Source organism: Barbatula barbatula (genome assembly GCF_947034865.1).
Source record: "Barbatula barbatula genome assembly, chromosome: 1".
NCBI lineage: Eukaryota > Metazoa > Chordata > Actinopteri > Cypriniformes > Nemacheilidae > Barbatula > Barbatula barbatula.
The window spans coordinates 9,951,067-9,965,196 of NC_136766.1; the positions used below are offsets into that span (position 1 = coordinate 9,951,067).

The 14,130-nt window shown below is 37.9% G+C and overlaps 1 protein-coding gene across 1 annotated transcript in view; it reads right to left on the reverse strand.

Annotated features, from left to right (window-relative positions):
• The window catches only part of arap2 (ArfGAP with RhoGAP domain, ankyrin repeat and PH domain 2), a 67,423-nt gene that overhangs the window by 35,245 nt on the left and 18,048 nt on the right, over positions 1–14,130 (reverse strand). Inside the window, exons 9-13 of the mRNA XM_079469076.1 lie at positions 11,777–11,955; positions 8,034–8,140; positions 3,193–3,392; positions 1,259–1,344; positions 1,005–1,187 (exon numbers count right to left, since the gene is read on the reverse strand). Coding sequence (XP_079325202.1) covers positions 1,005–1,187; positions 1,259–1,344; positions 3,193–3,392; positions 8,034–8,140; positions 11,777–11,955 — 755 coding nt within the window. The remainder of the gene's footprint in view (positions 1–1,004; positions 1,188–1,258; positions 1,345–3,192; positions 3,393–8,033; positions 8,141–11,776; positions 11,956–14,130) is intronic.

Genomic DNA, 14,130 nt, shown 5'->3' on the forward strand with positions numbered 1-14,130 from the left:
GAACATGCAAAGAAATAGTAAAAAACTAGGTAAAAATGCTTATAGCTAAATGCAAGGGTTAACACATGTACTGTTCATGTGACCCATACAGGCAAGTCACACTTTCATGAGTTGGCCCCAAACTCTGTCATACTGGCCCCAGGGCACCCTTACTGTTGAGCTCTGCTGTAGGATTACCATCTCAACCAACTCAAACCACTGCCAAATAACTACTGCTTCAAACTTCTATCTAAAAACTATCAGTCAAGAACTAAACGAAAACTTAAAGACACACATCACATTGGGGTTTGAACAAAAACTTGAGGAACGCGGTGGATTTTTCTGGAACATTCGGTTGGTTTGTTTCTTTCCCAAATGCACCACTCCATTTATGATCTAATCTCACCTCTGGATGTACCTAGACAGCTTCCTTTATCTCTTCCTCTCTTTCTACTTTGTCTCTCTCTCAGCTTATCGTACAGTTAAAGCTAGCTATTGTTCCACTTTTTCAGAGAAGTGCCAAAAACTCCCCAGTGTTGCTCTTGTCTCACACACTTAATCCAAAGCCTTCCAACCTTCCCTCCATCTCAGGAAAACGAAAGTAGATTTGATCTGTGTTAAGGCTGACGAGGAGAGAATCTTTGTGCTTTAGGAGTTAAATGGACACATTCAACAGAACAATATTTGACATTCAAATAAATATTTTTGAGCAATTTGACTAACTTTAACTGAAGCTGCAGTTTTTTAGGTTATGCAGAAAAGCTAAAAACTAAATCTTTTGTGTGGTTTTAGTGCAACCTTGGCAACATTCTCCAAAAAGCGGAAGGAGACAGTTACCATGGTAACTCTGATTTACACCTGGGCTACCAGGTGAGCCGAAGCAGCAACAGATGTACACGCGCACACACATAGCCCCCAACACTTTCTCTAAGCCTAATGGGCCTTTTAATGAGGCAGAAAAATAATAACATGAAGTCAAAGGCCAACATTAGCGTACGCACATGCAAACACTGAGACACACACACCTTGTTGAGTTCCTCCTGGGTGTTTAGACCTTCCAGAACTTTCTTGTACTTTCTCTCCTTGTACTTCCTGCGAATAAAGGATGCGCGCTGCTCTGGCGACGGCTGCTTGCAAAGCTTTTCCTCTGGGGGAAGATCTGCTGCCCAGAATCGGTTTGAATTTTTATTCCCAACCTCTAAACACAGCTAGAGAAAGAGAGAGCGACGTGAGCAAAATACATTTTGGATCAAATCAATGCATAAAAAAGGACTGTCACCTCGATGAGCTCATTGCTCCATATGCTGCTGTCTAACTTCATGCTGCGGACCTTGGAGATACCAGGACCCAAAAATCGATGCTGACCTGGATCACAATTTAAGTCTGTTACAGTTGTGAATAGTTTAATACAGTCAACTTGTTTCATTTATGCAGACATCACATTCTTGCTCTCATAAAAACGTTAAGTACAGATAGACTGGATGACAAACTTTTAGCAAATAACTATTTCGCTACGAACGTCACACACTCCCCCTCTGTCCTTCATTTTGTTGTTTAAGAATTTATTTCATTAAATAGAAATTATAGTAGGCCTATGCCTTCGGGTCATGTGCGTATTTACACATATACTATAATGTTTCTGATTAAGAACGTGCAGATCTCACGTCACCTCAAAACTAAACATGGCTTGAAACTAAATTGGTAAAAAAAAAATGACTCATTTGACATGTATACAGACTCACACTCATTATAAATTTCATCGAATCCTTCTACAGGCAATCTTTTCTCCAGCCTGCCACGGCAATAATTGCAAATGAAAGCATCGAAAAAGCCATTAATTGCTAATGAATCATAAGTAATTAATTGTGTTTGTTGGTCTGCGCATTTATTTTGCTGAACTCCGGGACCGTCGCCGCCATTGTTTATATGCAAGACACAGATGAATTAAACATGTCAGAGAGAAACACACATTTGAATATGGAGTGTGTGATTTTCCAGCATAATTAGCAGCATTTTAGGGTACCAGTTTGCCATCAAAGGTCATTAGAGCTGCCTGAAGCCAATGGGACTAAAAATGCTTTGTGTATGCGTGTATTATGGAGACTCGCAGTGAGTTTTGTACCATCTATGAAAATTCCCACTACCTCTATAAAACCTTATGTGAAGAATCAAAACGAAAACTCAAACCACCAGAAAGCTTTATCTCAAGTTCAACTTTTGGAGAAATATCTCTTATTTCAAAGTAATAATTGTGAGGGGAAACGTGAAAAATGTGCACACTGGGAGTTTCTATGGTAACAACAGGCTCACTTGAGAAATGTCTCCTATCACGGGCGTCGATTTAAAGAGCTTATTGCAATTACGTGTGTAAAGAAACAGACAAACCCAAATATCTGTCACAGAGCGACCAATCCTGATTGATATCAGATAGCGTGTGAAAGAGAGAGAAATGGTGTAAAGCGGGACAAAAATGAATGAGAAGGAACAAGCAGGAATCAGATAAGTATTACAAATGTGAAGACGGATCACAAGAAAAGGTAAATCATTTCACCAGTCTCTCTTTCACACAATCTCTGTCTCGTACAGAAGACAATTTGCTCTCATTTAATCATTAGCCGGTTCTGTATATTCTTTCTTTTCGTTTCTCTCTTGTTATTGTCAGAGGCAGAAAATCGGCTAATTAAAGTGTCTGCGCAAAACACATTCGATGAACGCTGCCGTGGACTTTTAAGAATTGTTTCTCCCCGCTCGATAGCTTATTCAGCAGCCGATGCACACGTTCAGCCAGTATTTCCTCTTGTACCACGACCTAATGTAAAATTAAATGGCCACATAACTGAAATAATGAGTTCATTTATGGTGTCGGAGGGTGGCTGGAATAAGGAATGCCAATTAAAGCCAAGAAAAGAGTTGGAGAAAGAGAGGAGGCGAAAGACAGAGGAAAATCTAGATTAAATACTGTATACTCAATAGAACAAGCAAAAATAATTTATGGATACATATGTGTGCGTGTGTGTGTGTGTGTGTCTTACCATACTGAGTAAAACAGAGGAAGGAGAGAAAAAGAGAAGAACCACAAGTAAAAAAGACAGCTGTGGAAGAATATTTGTGTGTCTCTGCCTGTGAATGGATTGAGATCTAAAGTATGAGGCCTGAAAGCCAGAGCCAAGATGTTGAGTTTTGTTTCCTATTATGTCCCTAATTCGTTCTTACCAGCACAATTCTTGCAGATGACCACACATAGATTAATGGACGCCCATTCTGGATCAGACGCCTGACAGTCTGCGCACTTCCTGTTGGACTTGTTGAACCAAACCTTCTCCAGCACCTCGTAATTGGACAAGGACTCTACGATAGATTCCTGAATCGCCTCAATCCATTCCTCCCTCTCACGCTCTGACTCTGCTGTAAAGCTGATACAAATGACACAACTCTTTATTAGAGTAAAATATTAAGAAAATATATAATGAATGCGCCAATGTGTAACTTTTTTCTGGTTAAATTACGGAAAACTGGTTAAAATCAGTTTTCAACATAGATTTATTTTTAACCAAAAAATGTTACATATTGCAGCATATTACAAATATGCAAAGTCATCCAACAGCCATGTGAAAGACTGAAAGCGTGACAAGACACATGGAGACGTTATAAAAATCCCGGTTATCATATAAAAAATGTATTTGAACTTTTCCTAAATACATGTACAAATAATAGCTTAGAAGTGAATATGAACTTGTTTTCTTTGCCGTATTTGAGTTCAGAAAACATGCAGAGCATCTTTTCTGCCATTTTGCCATTACAGTAAGTACAAATAAGTACAATTAGAAAATATTAGAATTTCAGGTAAAATATTGTTAGTGATGTTTAAACAAATCGACTACAGTTACTTTTTTATGGATGACATAATAACATATTATTCACAGAATGTTAGTAAATTGTTTGCAGTTTAGTGATTCTCCCATATTGTTCAATTTTTTCAGATGTTTTAATAAAAAACATAACTACTACTTATTATTATGTTTGTGATTCTTGAGTTTTTCCGGCAGAGAGGGAAGGGGTTTGGAATCGCACAAAGAGATGCAAAATGGAGCCTGTCTCAGCATTTGACCGCTGAATATATGAATCAAGAAATGTACCCCTCGAGATAAGACAAGATGAGACACAAGATTGGGTTAACAAGAACAAGATTTTAACACTATTTATAAGAAATCCGCAATGATGAAATATATTTTATACAACTCAAAATCACAAATTGCTTAATGTGGGCATTAAATCAGCTTTAATGAATGTCATTTTACGTCTATTTTTATGAATTAAAATGTGATTTAAAACTGGCATGGCATCTTAAATACTAATTTCACCATCAAAAAAGTTAGATTGCATACGTTTAGGTTCTCAAATTATAGAATAGCGTCCGGTGAGGCATCACTGAAGTCATGAGAACAGGACGCATCACTCTGCATGTGCACTCTTCAGCTGCAGCGCGAGAGGGTGTGTGGACCGACAAAAACTGTTCTGATTGACTGTGTTTTGTGATTGATTGTCATGTCCCGCCCCTTTTTCGCATTCAGTATGGACAAACAAATCACAGGAATCGCATCGCGTTTGGTTAGGATGCGGTGTTAGTGATAAAAAATGGAGTATATTTTATCCTGCTTCAATATATATATGTGACTTCAAATTTACTTTGGATTTAAATCAAAAGTAATCTAAATGTAATCCAAAAAGAGTCAGATTACGTTACCAAAATGTGTAATCAAGCGATTATATTACTAATTGACAAATGTTGTCATTTGAATTGTAATCCGTTACTAATTATGAATTACAAGTAATCTACCCAGCTCTCCACACACATATAGATAGTACATTCAGAAAAACTGAAAAATATTTTGATATGGTCTCTTTACTCTTTCCACTGCTATTTATAAAAAAAAAGAACATAAGCAAACCCTATGCATCACGTAATCTAACTTTAACCTGACTAAATTCACAATGGATCTCATTCAGCTTGAGTTAGGTAGCAAACGTATAGGGAAAAAAAACAGTTAAGACTTCTTAACTGCTCATTATTGCATTATGATTGGCAGTGCCATCTAAACATAAAATCTGTAAAGGCACTGAATCTTTCCATTTTAATTACGACCCCCTTTGCACCCATTATTTTAAATGAGCGCAGATAGCCCAATACCTCACCACTGAGAAATACATTTGAATTATTTTGGCAACAACTAATACTAAATAGTCCGCCAGCATCGCATCGCTCAACATTTAGAATGCAACTACAAACAGATCAATATTCTGTCCTGCCCAAAATAACAAAGCAAGGAGATAAAGAGGAAAAATCTTTACCAGTGCACCCCAGTCAAAGGAAGAGAGCGATGGCTTTTCATTGTTTGCTGTTGCTGTTGCTGTTGCTGTTATTGTTACTGGGGGTTTTTTTGCCGGGGAACGGCATCAACCGTAAAAGGATAATTAAAATATAAACACAAAAACATTGAATCGATTAGGCCTCTGCAAATGGCCACTTTGTTGGAAACGTCAGCTCGTGTGGGGTCACAGGTGAGCGACACCGGTACAGTACAGCCGTTACAACAGAGCTGATATTTATAACGGGGAAAAAGGAAGAAACAACAGATCAATAATGAGCGCGCTTTAGATGGATAGTATCAGAGAAGCTAGACAGCCGTAACAAGAGAGTGGCTGTACCAAAATAGCAGCAGACAACCATTTATGAAAACATTTTTAAATAAGAGTGCAAAAAGAAAATAACAGAAGTTTCTTTGCCTTTAATAAATCTAGTGCTGTCCATAAGCAAGCACTTAATTTAATTATACACGGGCAAAAAAGTTTCAATGATTTAAAATTTTTTCTTGTTTGGAACTTTTAATCACTTTTTAGTTAGTCGGTGTGCCACTAGACCAATTGTAGTAAGAGGTTAAACTCTAAAGTAGGAACGCTCCAATAAATGAAAGAGAAAATGTCACACCTTTCAAGAAATGTTACAAACTAGGTAGTGAAAAAAATACCTGCAGGAAATATGTTATAATTAGAAACTTTTCTGTTCACTTGCTGGGGGTTTTGCTAAACCCAGCAGAGCACAAAGTTGGTCCAAGTGCGGTCCAGATAAAGCAGTGAGAAAAAGGTTCTACTGCATTCTATAAATCTGGATGTACGTTTCTGCATCTGGGATTTATTTCTTCAGTATTGTTCCTAAATTGTATCTGATGTTTATCTATACTCTTAACTATAAATAAGCCCAATTAAAAAAGAAATATGTTATTTTTCTCTTTCCTGTATAGCTGCTGATTTGATGTTCAGCATTCAGAGTTATCTGCAGTTACAAAGTCATTCATTTTGATACAGTAGGCGATTCGAGGCAACATGACTGACAGAAGCCATCAGCAATGCAGCAAAGTTATAGAGTTCAACTTCAACAAATCAATGCAACCAGCTACCAACGCACCGACGGTGCAGTACATGTAATCCAACATTTGATAGAAGTCGGATGCAAAAGTAAAGCAAGAACGCCTACAGTACTTGCAACAGAACACTGATCTGGCAGAGCTCAGACCGAAGAGGGTCATATGGCGCGAATACGTGTTTTTCTGTGTTTTTGGTGTGTTATAAGTTGCCCATGCGTGTATTAGACACACTGATTAACTGGCCAATCATAGCACACCTCGCTATTCAGAGTGATGAGCTTTGTAAAAAATCTGTGCATTTTAGTGAGGCGAAGAGCAGATTCAAACATGTAAGGTATGTGGAAAATACAGCATTTTTTTACCTTAAAACGTGTATACACATTTCATTACATCTAAAACAAACGATACTATTGGTTTTAAGCGTATCATATGACCCCATTAAGCATTTCGGAGATATTATATTTCCATTCCCTGCACCTTTGGCGTCTTGCTTGATTCGTAAGCTTCCGCCTTTTAAATTGAACTGATTTGAGAATCTGTATTCTATGAGGGTTTTCCTTTGACAGGACATCTCCACTTGATGTTTGTTTCAGTTGACTGTGGCATGTCTACTCAAGGCTTAAACAATCTGTGGTAAAACGCTCAGGAAGCCACTTGGAATTCATTGGTCCCAAAACAACTACAAGTTCCAGAACCTAAGACACCACCATAACAGTATATCCCCTCCAGCACGGTTTAACATTAGAACATTATTTTGAGGTAGATATGCCGCATTTCCCTTTCCAAACACACATTTGAAAGTCGCAGTGAGTTGTCTGGTAACTTTCATGATCGCCCCCTCTTGTTGAGTTTTCTTAAGAGTAGTCTGACGAACGCAGCTGTTATCAGATGATTCGTAGCTATCGCTTTTAAGTTATGTGTATGTTGTTCGAGGACTTTTCGGCATACTCTTGCAGGGAGATTTGCAGCACGCCCACTTGTGGGAAAGTGACAATTTTGTGGAGTTTCTTCCAGGAGAAAACTCTCTTACTTTGGACTACAAGCTTTTTTAACTCTTACCAATCTTAAACAACTCGAATCTGGTTTGATATGGCCATATTATCCTTTTACAGTTTTTTATATGGCATGGCAGGTCAACAACAACACCAGACTCCAATTACTCCGGTTTCATAAAGCATCAGTTATTTTACAGTATGGCTCTGTTTAAATTCATAGTGCTCCACCTTGCATTCTTTATAGGCAGCTACGTTTTTAAGATAAAAAAACCTCACAAGTGACTCACAGACCTCCTAGCAAGGGTGCAAAAAAGAATAATACACCCTGCGCATGCCACAAAAATAGCTCTCCTCACACTGCAACCTGTTGAAATCTCTGGAGGCATTTGAATAAATAAATGAATGTTTACACTGAGAACACTTAATCTTCCAACTGTATCCCTGGGTGAAATTCTGATTATTAGGTTATTTTTCAAGACACAAGCACAAGGTTATATTAAAAAAGTCAAGGTAAGAAGCTTAGCTCTGTTTGAAGGTCACCATTTGAAAATAATTATTGATGTGATTTTTTATTTTCATAAGATCTTCTGATTTTCTAGGCTCATGTGCTTATATATATTACATTTTGTCAGCTCACCAGAAGGATTTGAAAGGTGTAGTGATCTCGAAGCCTTTCCTCTCAACATGTTTCACACTTGCAGCAGTCAAATCCACCACAGAAATAGCCAGTCCAGCATTAAAGTCCTGTAAAGAACGGATATTAACAGAAGAATAAGATTACATTTTCAGGTCCACTTTTTAAAACCAACATTAGCACATGACAATCTATGAATTATTATCCTGGATCAGTTGTTGCCATGTGAACAGATAAACAAATTCCATTCAGGCATTCAAGACGTCTGTTTAGAGTGTTATGGCCTCAAGTAAATTACTTCAAATGCTAACTTCTAAAATCAACTATTAAACAATCTTAAAAATGCAAGGAAACCGGTTTGTGAGAAGGGTCACAGAGAACACCAGACGTTGAACTCACTGGAGGGTAAATACCTGCTGAGCCATTGATCAGAGTGTGAATGAATGACAGAGTTTATTTCACACAAGAACAAACAAGAAATACACAGGACATTTTTTACCAAACTTTACCCATTCCCTCAAGGGAGATGCCAATACGAGAACCTCTCAGAGGAACGCGGGTTGTTTCTGGGAGGGAAGGACAAGAGAAAAGGAGCCAAAAAACGGCCACACGTCCACTATTTCGTCCTTCTCAAGACAGTGTTTGTACAAACCACATTGTGTTAAAAGAGTGAATTTTTTCGCAACTCAAAACTGATTTTAATAGTAGCTAATAACACAATATACAAGGTTTAGTTAATAACACAATATACAATGCGTCATACTAACACAAGAAATGCATAAACTTATACTACTAGGTAAAACTGTATACTCTTAAATGTAAAATAATTTTTGAATTTTGAATATGTTTATGCGTGTTTTGCGTGATTTAAAAAACAAGTGATTAATACGCTATATTCCCTCCAATTTGAGTCAAAACAGGCCTCTGCATTGGGAGCACCTATGGTGCCATAAAGGGATCGTTCACCCAAAACTGAAAATTCAGTCCTCATTTACTTGCCCTCAAGTTGTTTTAAAACCATATAAATGTATTTCTTCACAAAGAAAGATATTTGGAAAATGGTTAGCGACTGACAGTTCTGGGGTATCAGTGACTACCATGGTAGGAAAACAGAATGCGTTTTTTAATAAGATATTTTCAAGCATTTAGGAAAGCAAACAGTTCCAGCACCATCATTTTAGTTTTTTATACGGCCGTCAAGGATGCCTCAGAACTGTCATTTGCTAACTTTCTTCCAAATATCCTTTAACTTGAGGGTGAGTAAATAATGACAGAATTTTCATTTTTGGGTGAACTGTCTCTTAAAAAAAATTGCTCTGTAGATTTTATACATAGAAAAAAACTTAATTGTGCAGCCCGGTCTAAAATTCTAAAAATGACATTTAACATCATCTAATTGCTTTTGGACTTCACAGGTTGACCATTAAAGCGTTTGTACTTTATTACACTACCCTCGTGTTTGGGCTTTTCTCCTTTGTTATGGAACAAGTAGTTTAAGTAAGGAAATAAAATTTGATGTGGTGCTAAACTGTAGCGTGGTCACGTGACTGTGGCCTGCCGGTTAGGTTGACTTTCATTACCTTAGGGAAACATCACGCCCTGACCTCAGAGGAGTTAAGGGCACCAAACTTCATCCTCACCACAAGGGGAAAAAGGAGAAAAAAACAGCGTTCTGGGCAGCTCGTTCATCTTGTTAAATTAAATACTCCACTTCAGTGAACATGAACCGAGTTACACATCACACCTTTCTCCTCTCTCCCTCTCTGCCTCCTCCTCTCCATCTTTCTGCTCCTTTGTGTTTTCTTCATCCCTCAACAGCTAGTGCTTTCTTCACCTCCCTCCACTGTCACTCCATTATTTTCTTTCTGCCCGGTTCCTCTCGTCTTTTTCCTTCACTTCCTCTTGCCTTTACTTTTCATCACTCTATCTGTTTCCCTAATCCTTCTATTATCCCTCATTCCTGCCCTGTTGTCCATCATACCCTGTTTTTTTCTCTTCTCCTTTCTGCTTATTCCTTTTTTCCATCTCTCTTTAATCGTCCCTCGTTTCTCCTTTGCCCATTCACTACACTCCCCTTTTCTTTTTTTCTCCTAAATTCCAGTTTTCTTCATTCCCTCTTTTCCCCATGTCGGAGAATTTGCCACAGAGAGGATTTAACGTAAAAACAATACAATCAATTTCCATTTTCCCTCCTCTCTTTCTTGCATGCTAAATCGGCTGACGGAAAACAATTTCCTTGCAGAATGAAGACAAAGATGTTTGCTTGTGCTAATAAGGAAAATAATGAAAGACAAACAGAGATGATAAAGTGTGTGTGAGCGTGTGCGTTGACTCTTCACAATGAATAACGTTCTCAGCTTAATCTAATTTAAAACTGAGACCAATTGGGTATAGATCAAATCCGTATGCATGTGAGGTGTCATGGTTTGGGCATGCATTGTAATAGCTACGTTCTCAGCATATTGGCTGCTTCACATGAGAGGAACGTTACAAACTTCACACTTTCTGTGAAAGTTTCGGATCTTTTACTCCCATGAGAAAACGGTTTATTCCAAATTGCTTCAGTCTGTATAATTAGATCCATACAAATAAACCTGATGGGGCCGAGAGAAAATCTATTATTTAAATAATAAATTGATGTTTACAAACAGACAGACAACATGACCCAGAACACGCTCCTTAACGTTGAACGGTGTTGCTCAGTGTTTTTCTAAATAATTGTGAGGTCAAAAAGGAGAAAGGAACTCAGAGAATTGCTTCATCCCAGTCTATCAAGATGTTCCTTACAGCAACACTATGTAATTTTTCGACCTTAAAAATAATGTTTTTTAAATTATTTCAGTGGTAGAACAACTCTTAACGTGACAGATTCTACTGCCGCTGCTATCTGAGGGCTGACACTCCACTCTGTAAGTTTGGTGTTCGGGTCGGTACACAGAGCATGCTTCATCTCGTGGTGCCGAGTATAAAGGAATGAGAATATAAAATAAATGTAACTTAACAAGTTAGGGAACTTTTGGCTGGTAGCCAATCTCCAAAGTCACTAGCAAATAGACATGCATTTGTGCAACGAACACCATCACAGAGAGTCGTCAAAACGTCCACCATCTTTACACTTTAAATGTTTTTACACCGGTCCGTGTTCATTTTGTGGGGCTTTTGTATTGATACATTTATTGGCTTTATGTAATTATATTATTGTTTTAATTATGCAGTATCATATTATTTTCATTAAACATTAGGACTTTAGAAACATTTATTTATTTGCATGGCTGCATTCTTTTCTATTTTGTATGCTAACTTCAGTTATTTGATAACAGACAGATTGAAAAGACCATTATACAGTACTGCAGGTCTTTTTTACATTTGTTTTATGTATTATTATTGAATAATGTATCGTCTTTTATTATTCGTTTATTAGTTTGTTACAAGTCTTCGTGTATTTATTATGTGTTTCATAAGTTCATATAACATAAACATTTAACTTTTAAGAAAGTGTTTACAACAACATTCCCATCTTCTGTTAGATATAAATAGACTAGGTCAAAGTGAATTGATATAAAATGTCCCTCGATTAGTTGGAAGGCGGTGGGGGCCCACATCAATATTTTTTCAGGGGGCCCAGAATTCTCTGGCTACGGCCCTGGCGGATTAAATGTGGTTTCCAGTTTAACGCCCCTTTCTTCAAATACTTTCCATAACAGACAGACAGATGAATAGATAGATAGAGGCACAATGAAAACAACCTGATCTGTTTTGGAGATTCTGAGGCTGGTTCTCATGAGGCTGAGAAAGACTCTTCCTTTGAGGCCACGCAGCTCAACGTAGCCACTCTTGTTTGTGTTACTGTTGCGAGGCTGATGGGAAATGGAGGACTGGGAGCTCACTGCAGACTGCAGAACCTCTAGCCAATCGTGACGTTCTCCTTAGAGAAAAAACAGAGCATGGAAGGTAAGAAAAAGTGTGCGTTCCTGTGAAGGTACACTGCATCCTATTTGATGTATGTTAGCAAATGTGCAGATATGAGTATAAGCGTGTATGGAGAGATGTGGCACTGTGGGAATACAAGGGAAGGAAGAAGCGTCTAATATTATTGTTATACTTTATAAACTTCCAAATCTGCAAACAAAGCAGGTATGCAAAAGCCCCTGTGTCTCATTGAATTGTGCCAGCCTGCCTGGCTGCGTGTGTGTGTGTATGTGGGGAATGAAGCCGGAGAGGTTTCTCTTGTGCTGTGTTTAAATAGGACAACTGGGGCTTGCACAAATTCACTTGCACACACACCCAGGCTAGCCAAAAAACATTAACAGCTGGATACTCTTATCCTCAGCAGGTCTACAGCACCTGCCACATCCACTGAGGAAAGGTAAAAGAAACCAAAAGAGAGAGAAAGTGAGGTCTAATTGTATTAAAGGTGAGTGTTTCAGCATACAGTGTCTTTTGGACAAGGTTCAAATTGCTTAGTGTAGTCAGTTAAAGAGTTTTCAAGGTGTGCTGGCGTATCGGATATATAATCGCATTTGATTCCTTAACTGAGTTCTGTTCTTTTAGCTACAGTACATCTATTTCAGTCTGACAGTGTTCAATTCAATTGATTCAATTGATTCAATATTGTGTGGCTATAGATGTAAAGGTAAATCTGTTAGGATGCTTATAAAACAGTACAACCAAGTCCTGCCTCAAAGAATGTTCAGCCAAAAATGGCAATTCTTGTATCATCTACTCACCCTCGTGTCATTGACATGACTTTCTTTATTCTGCAGAACACAAAAGAAGATATTTGGAAGAGCATTGGTAACCAAACAACATTGGCCCCAATTGACTTCCATTGTTAAGACACAAAACATATTTTATGTTTCACAGAAGAAAGAGTCACGCAAATTATATACAACAAGAGACTGAATAAATGACGAAAAAATCTAGGTGAAATGTTCCTTAAAAATGTAATAAAGTTTATGGGTTTCTACAAATTGCATACGAAAATTGCATTCTGTCATAAGCTACAAAATCACAAACCTTAAAAATGAGAAACATCCTTTCTCTTATCCATACAAATAAATCTAATCACAAAATAATCTCTCTTACAGAAGAGACTTTGAACACACAGCCTCACGCGCTCACACTAAATGCTTCACAACTTGCTCAATGTCCAACCCTAATTCTCTTTCTTGCCTTTTCTGCTCATCCCACCTCAACACCCACTTCTGGATCTTTCATTCACTTTCCATCTCCACCTCTCCAGTGTTTGCCTTAAGATTGATGACTCTTTCAGACTGCTGTAAAGCCGTTTAAAGATGCATGAGCAGATCTGACCAGCTCTCCCCCTCTCGGTTCTTCTAATGGTGGAAAGTCAAGTTAAATGCATCCCTAAACTTACTTCCCTCAGAATAATTCACTTATCATGGGTCAGAGGTCATCGCTCAAGAGCCGGGGCGGAAGGAGCTACTGGAAGGCCATTATCAGCGGATATTCTGGGACGACGTGGCACGCGACACTGCTATTAGCCCTTAGATTTAACGCGGTAATTACAGCGAGGAAGCGCAGGCCATGTCAATAATGTGGTAATTGATTGGCTCGTGACAAACCTCTCGCTCCTTCACTGTCTCGTTTACTTCGAGGTGTCTCTGAGAGGTGAATAATCTGGGAGGTTCTAATGCCCCCATAATAGTTGCGTTTGTTCATGTACAAATAATACAAGATAATATATGACATATATAGTTTACGCTAAAAAATCGAAGCAAACATCCCTTAAAAACTATTTTAGTTTTAAATTGAAACCATCGTACTAAATGATTAGATAAAAGTCAGGAACACAAAATGCTATTACCACTTAAACCGATGCCATGAGAAAGTTAATACACTCAATAAACTCCAACTACACTTAAACTTAGTAGTCGGTAAACTTCCAAAATGCTTACATAAATTTAATTCTAATATAACAGTGCTTACATAATTTCGCTTTTCGTCTGAATTACATCTAAAGCGCCAGACCACACTCTGATCTCTTCACCCCATTAAACCCAGAAACTGGAATAGAACCAAACAAAATGAAATACTTTTTGGAATATTTCAGCTTTTCTTTATGAATATTAAGAAACGA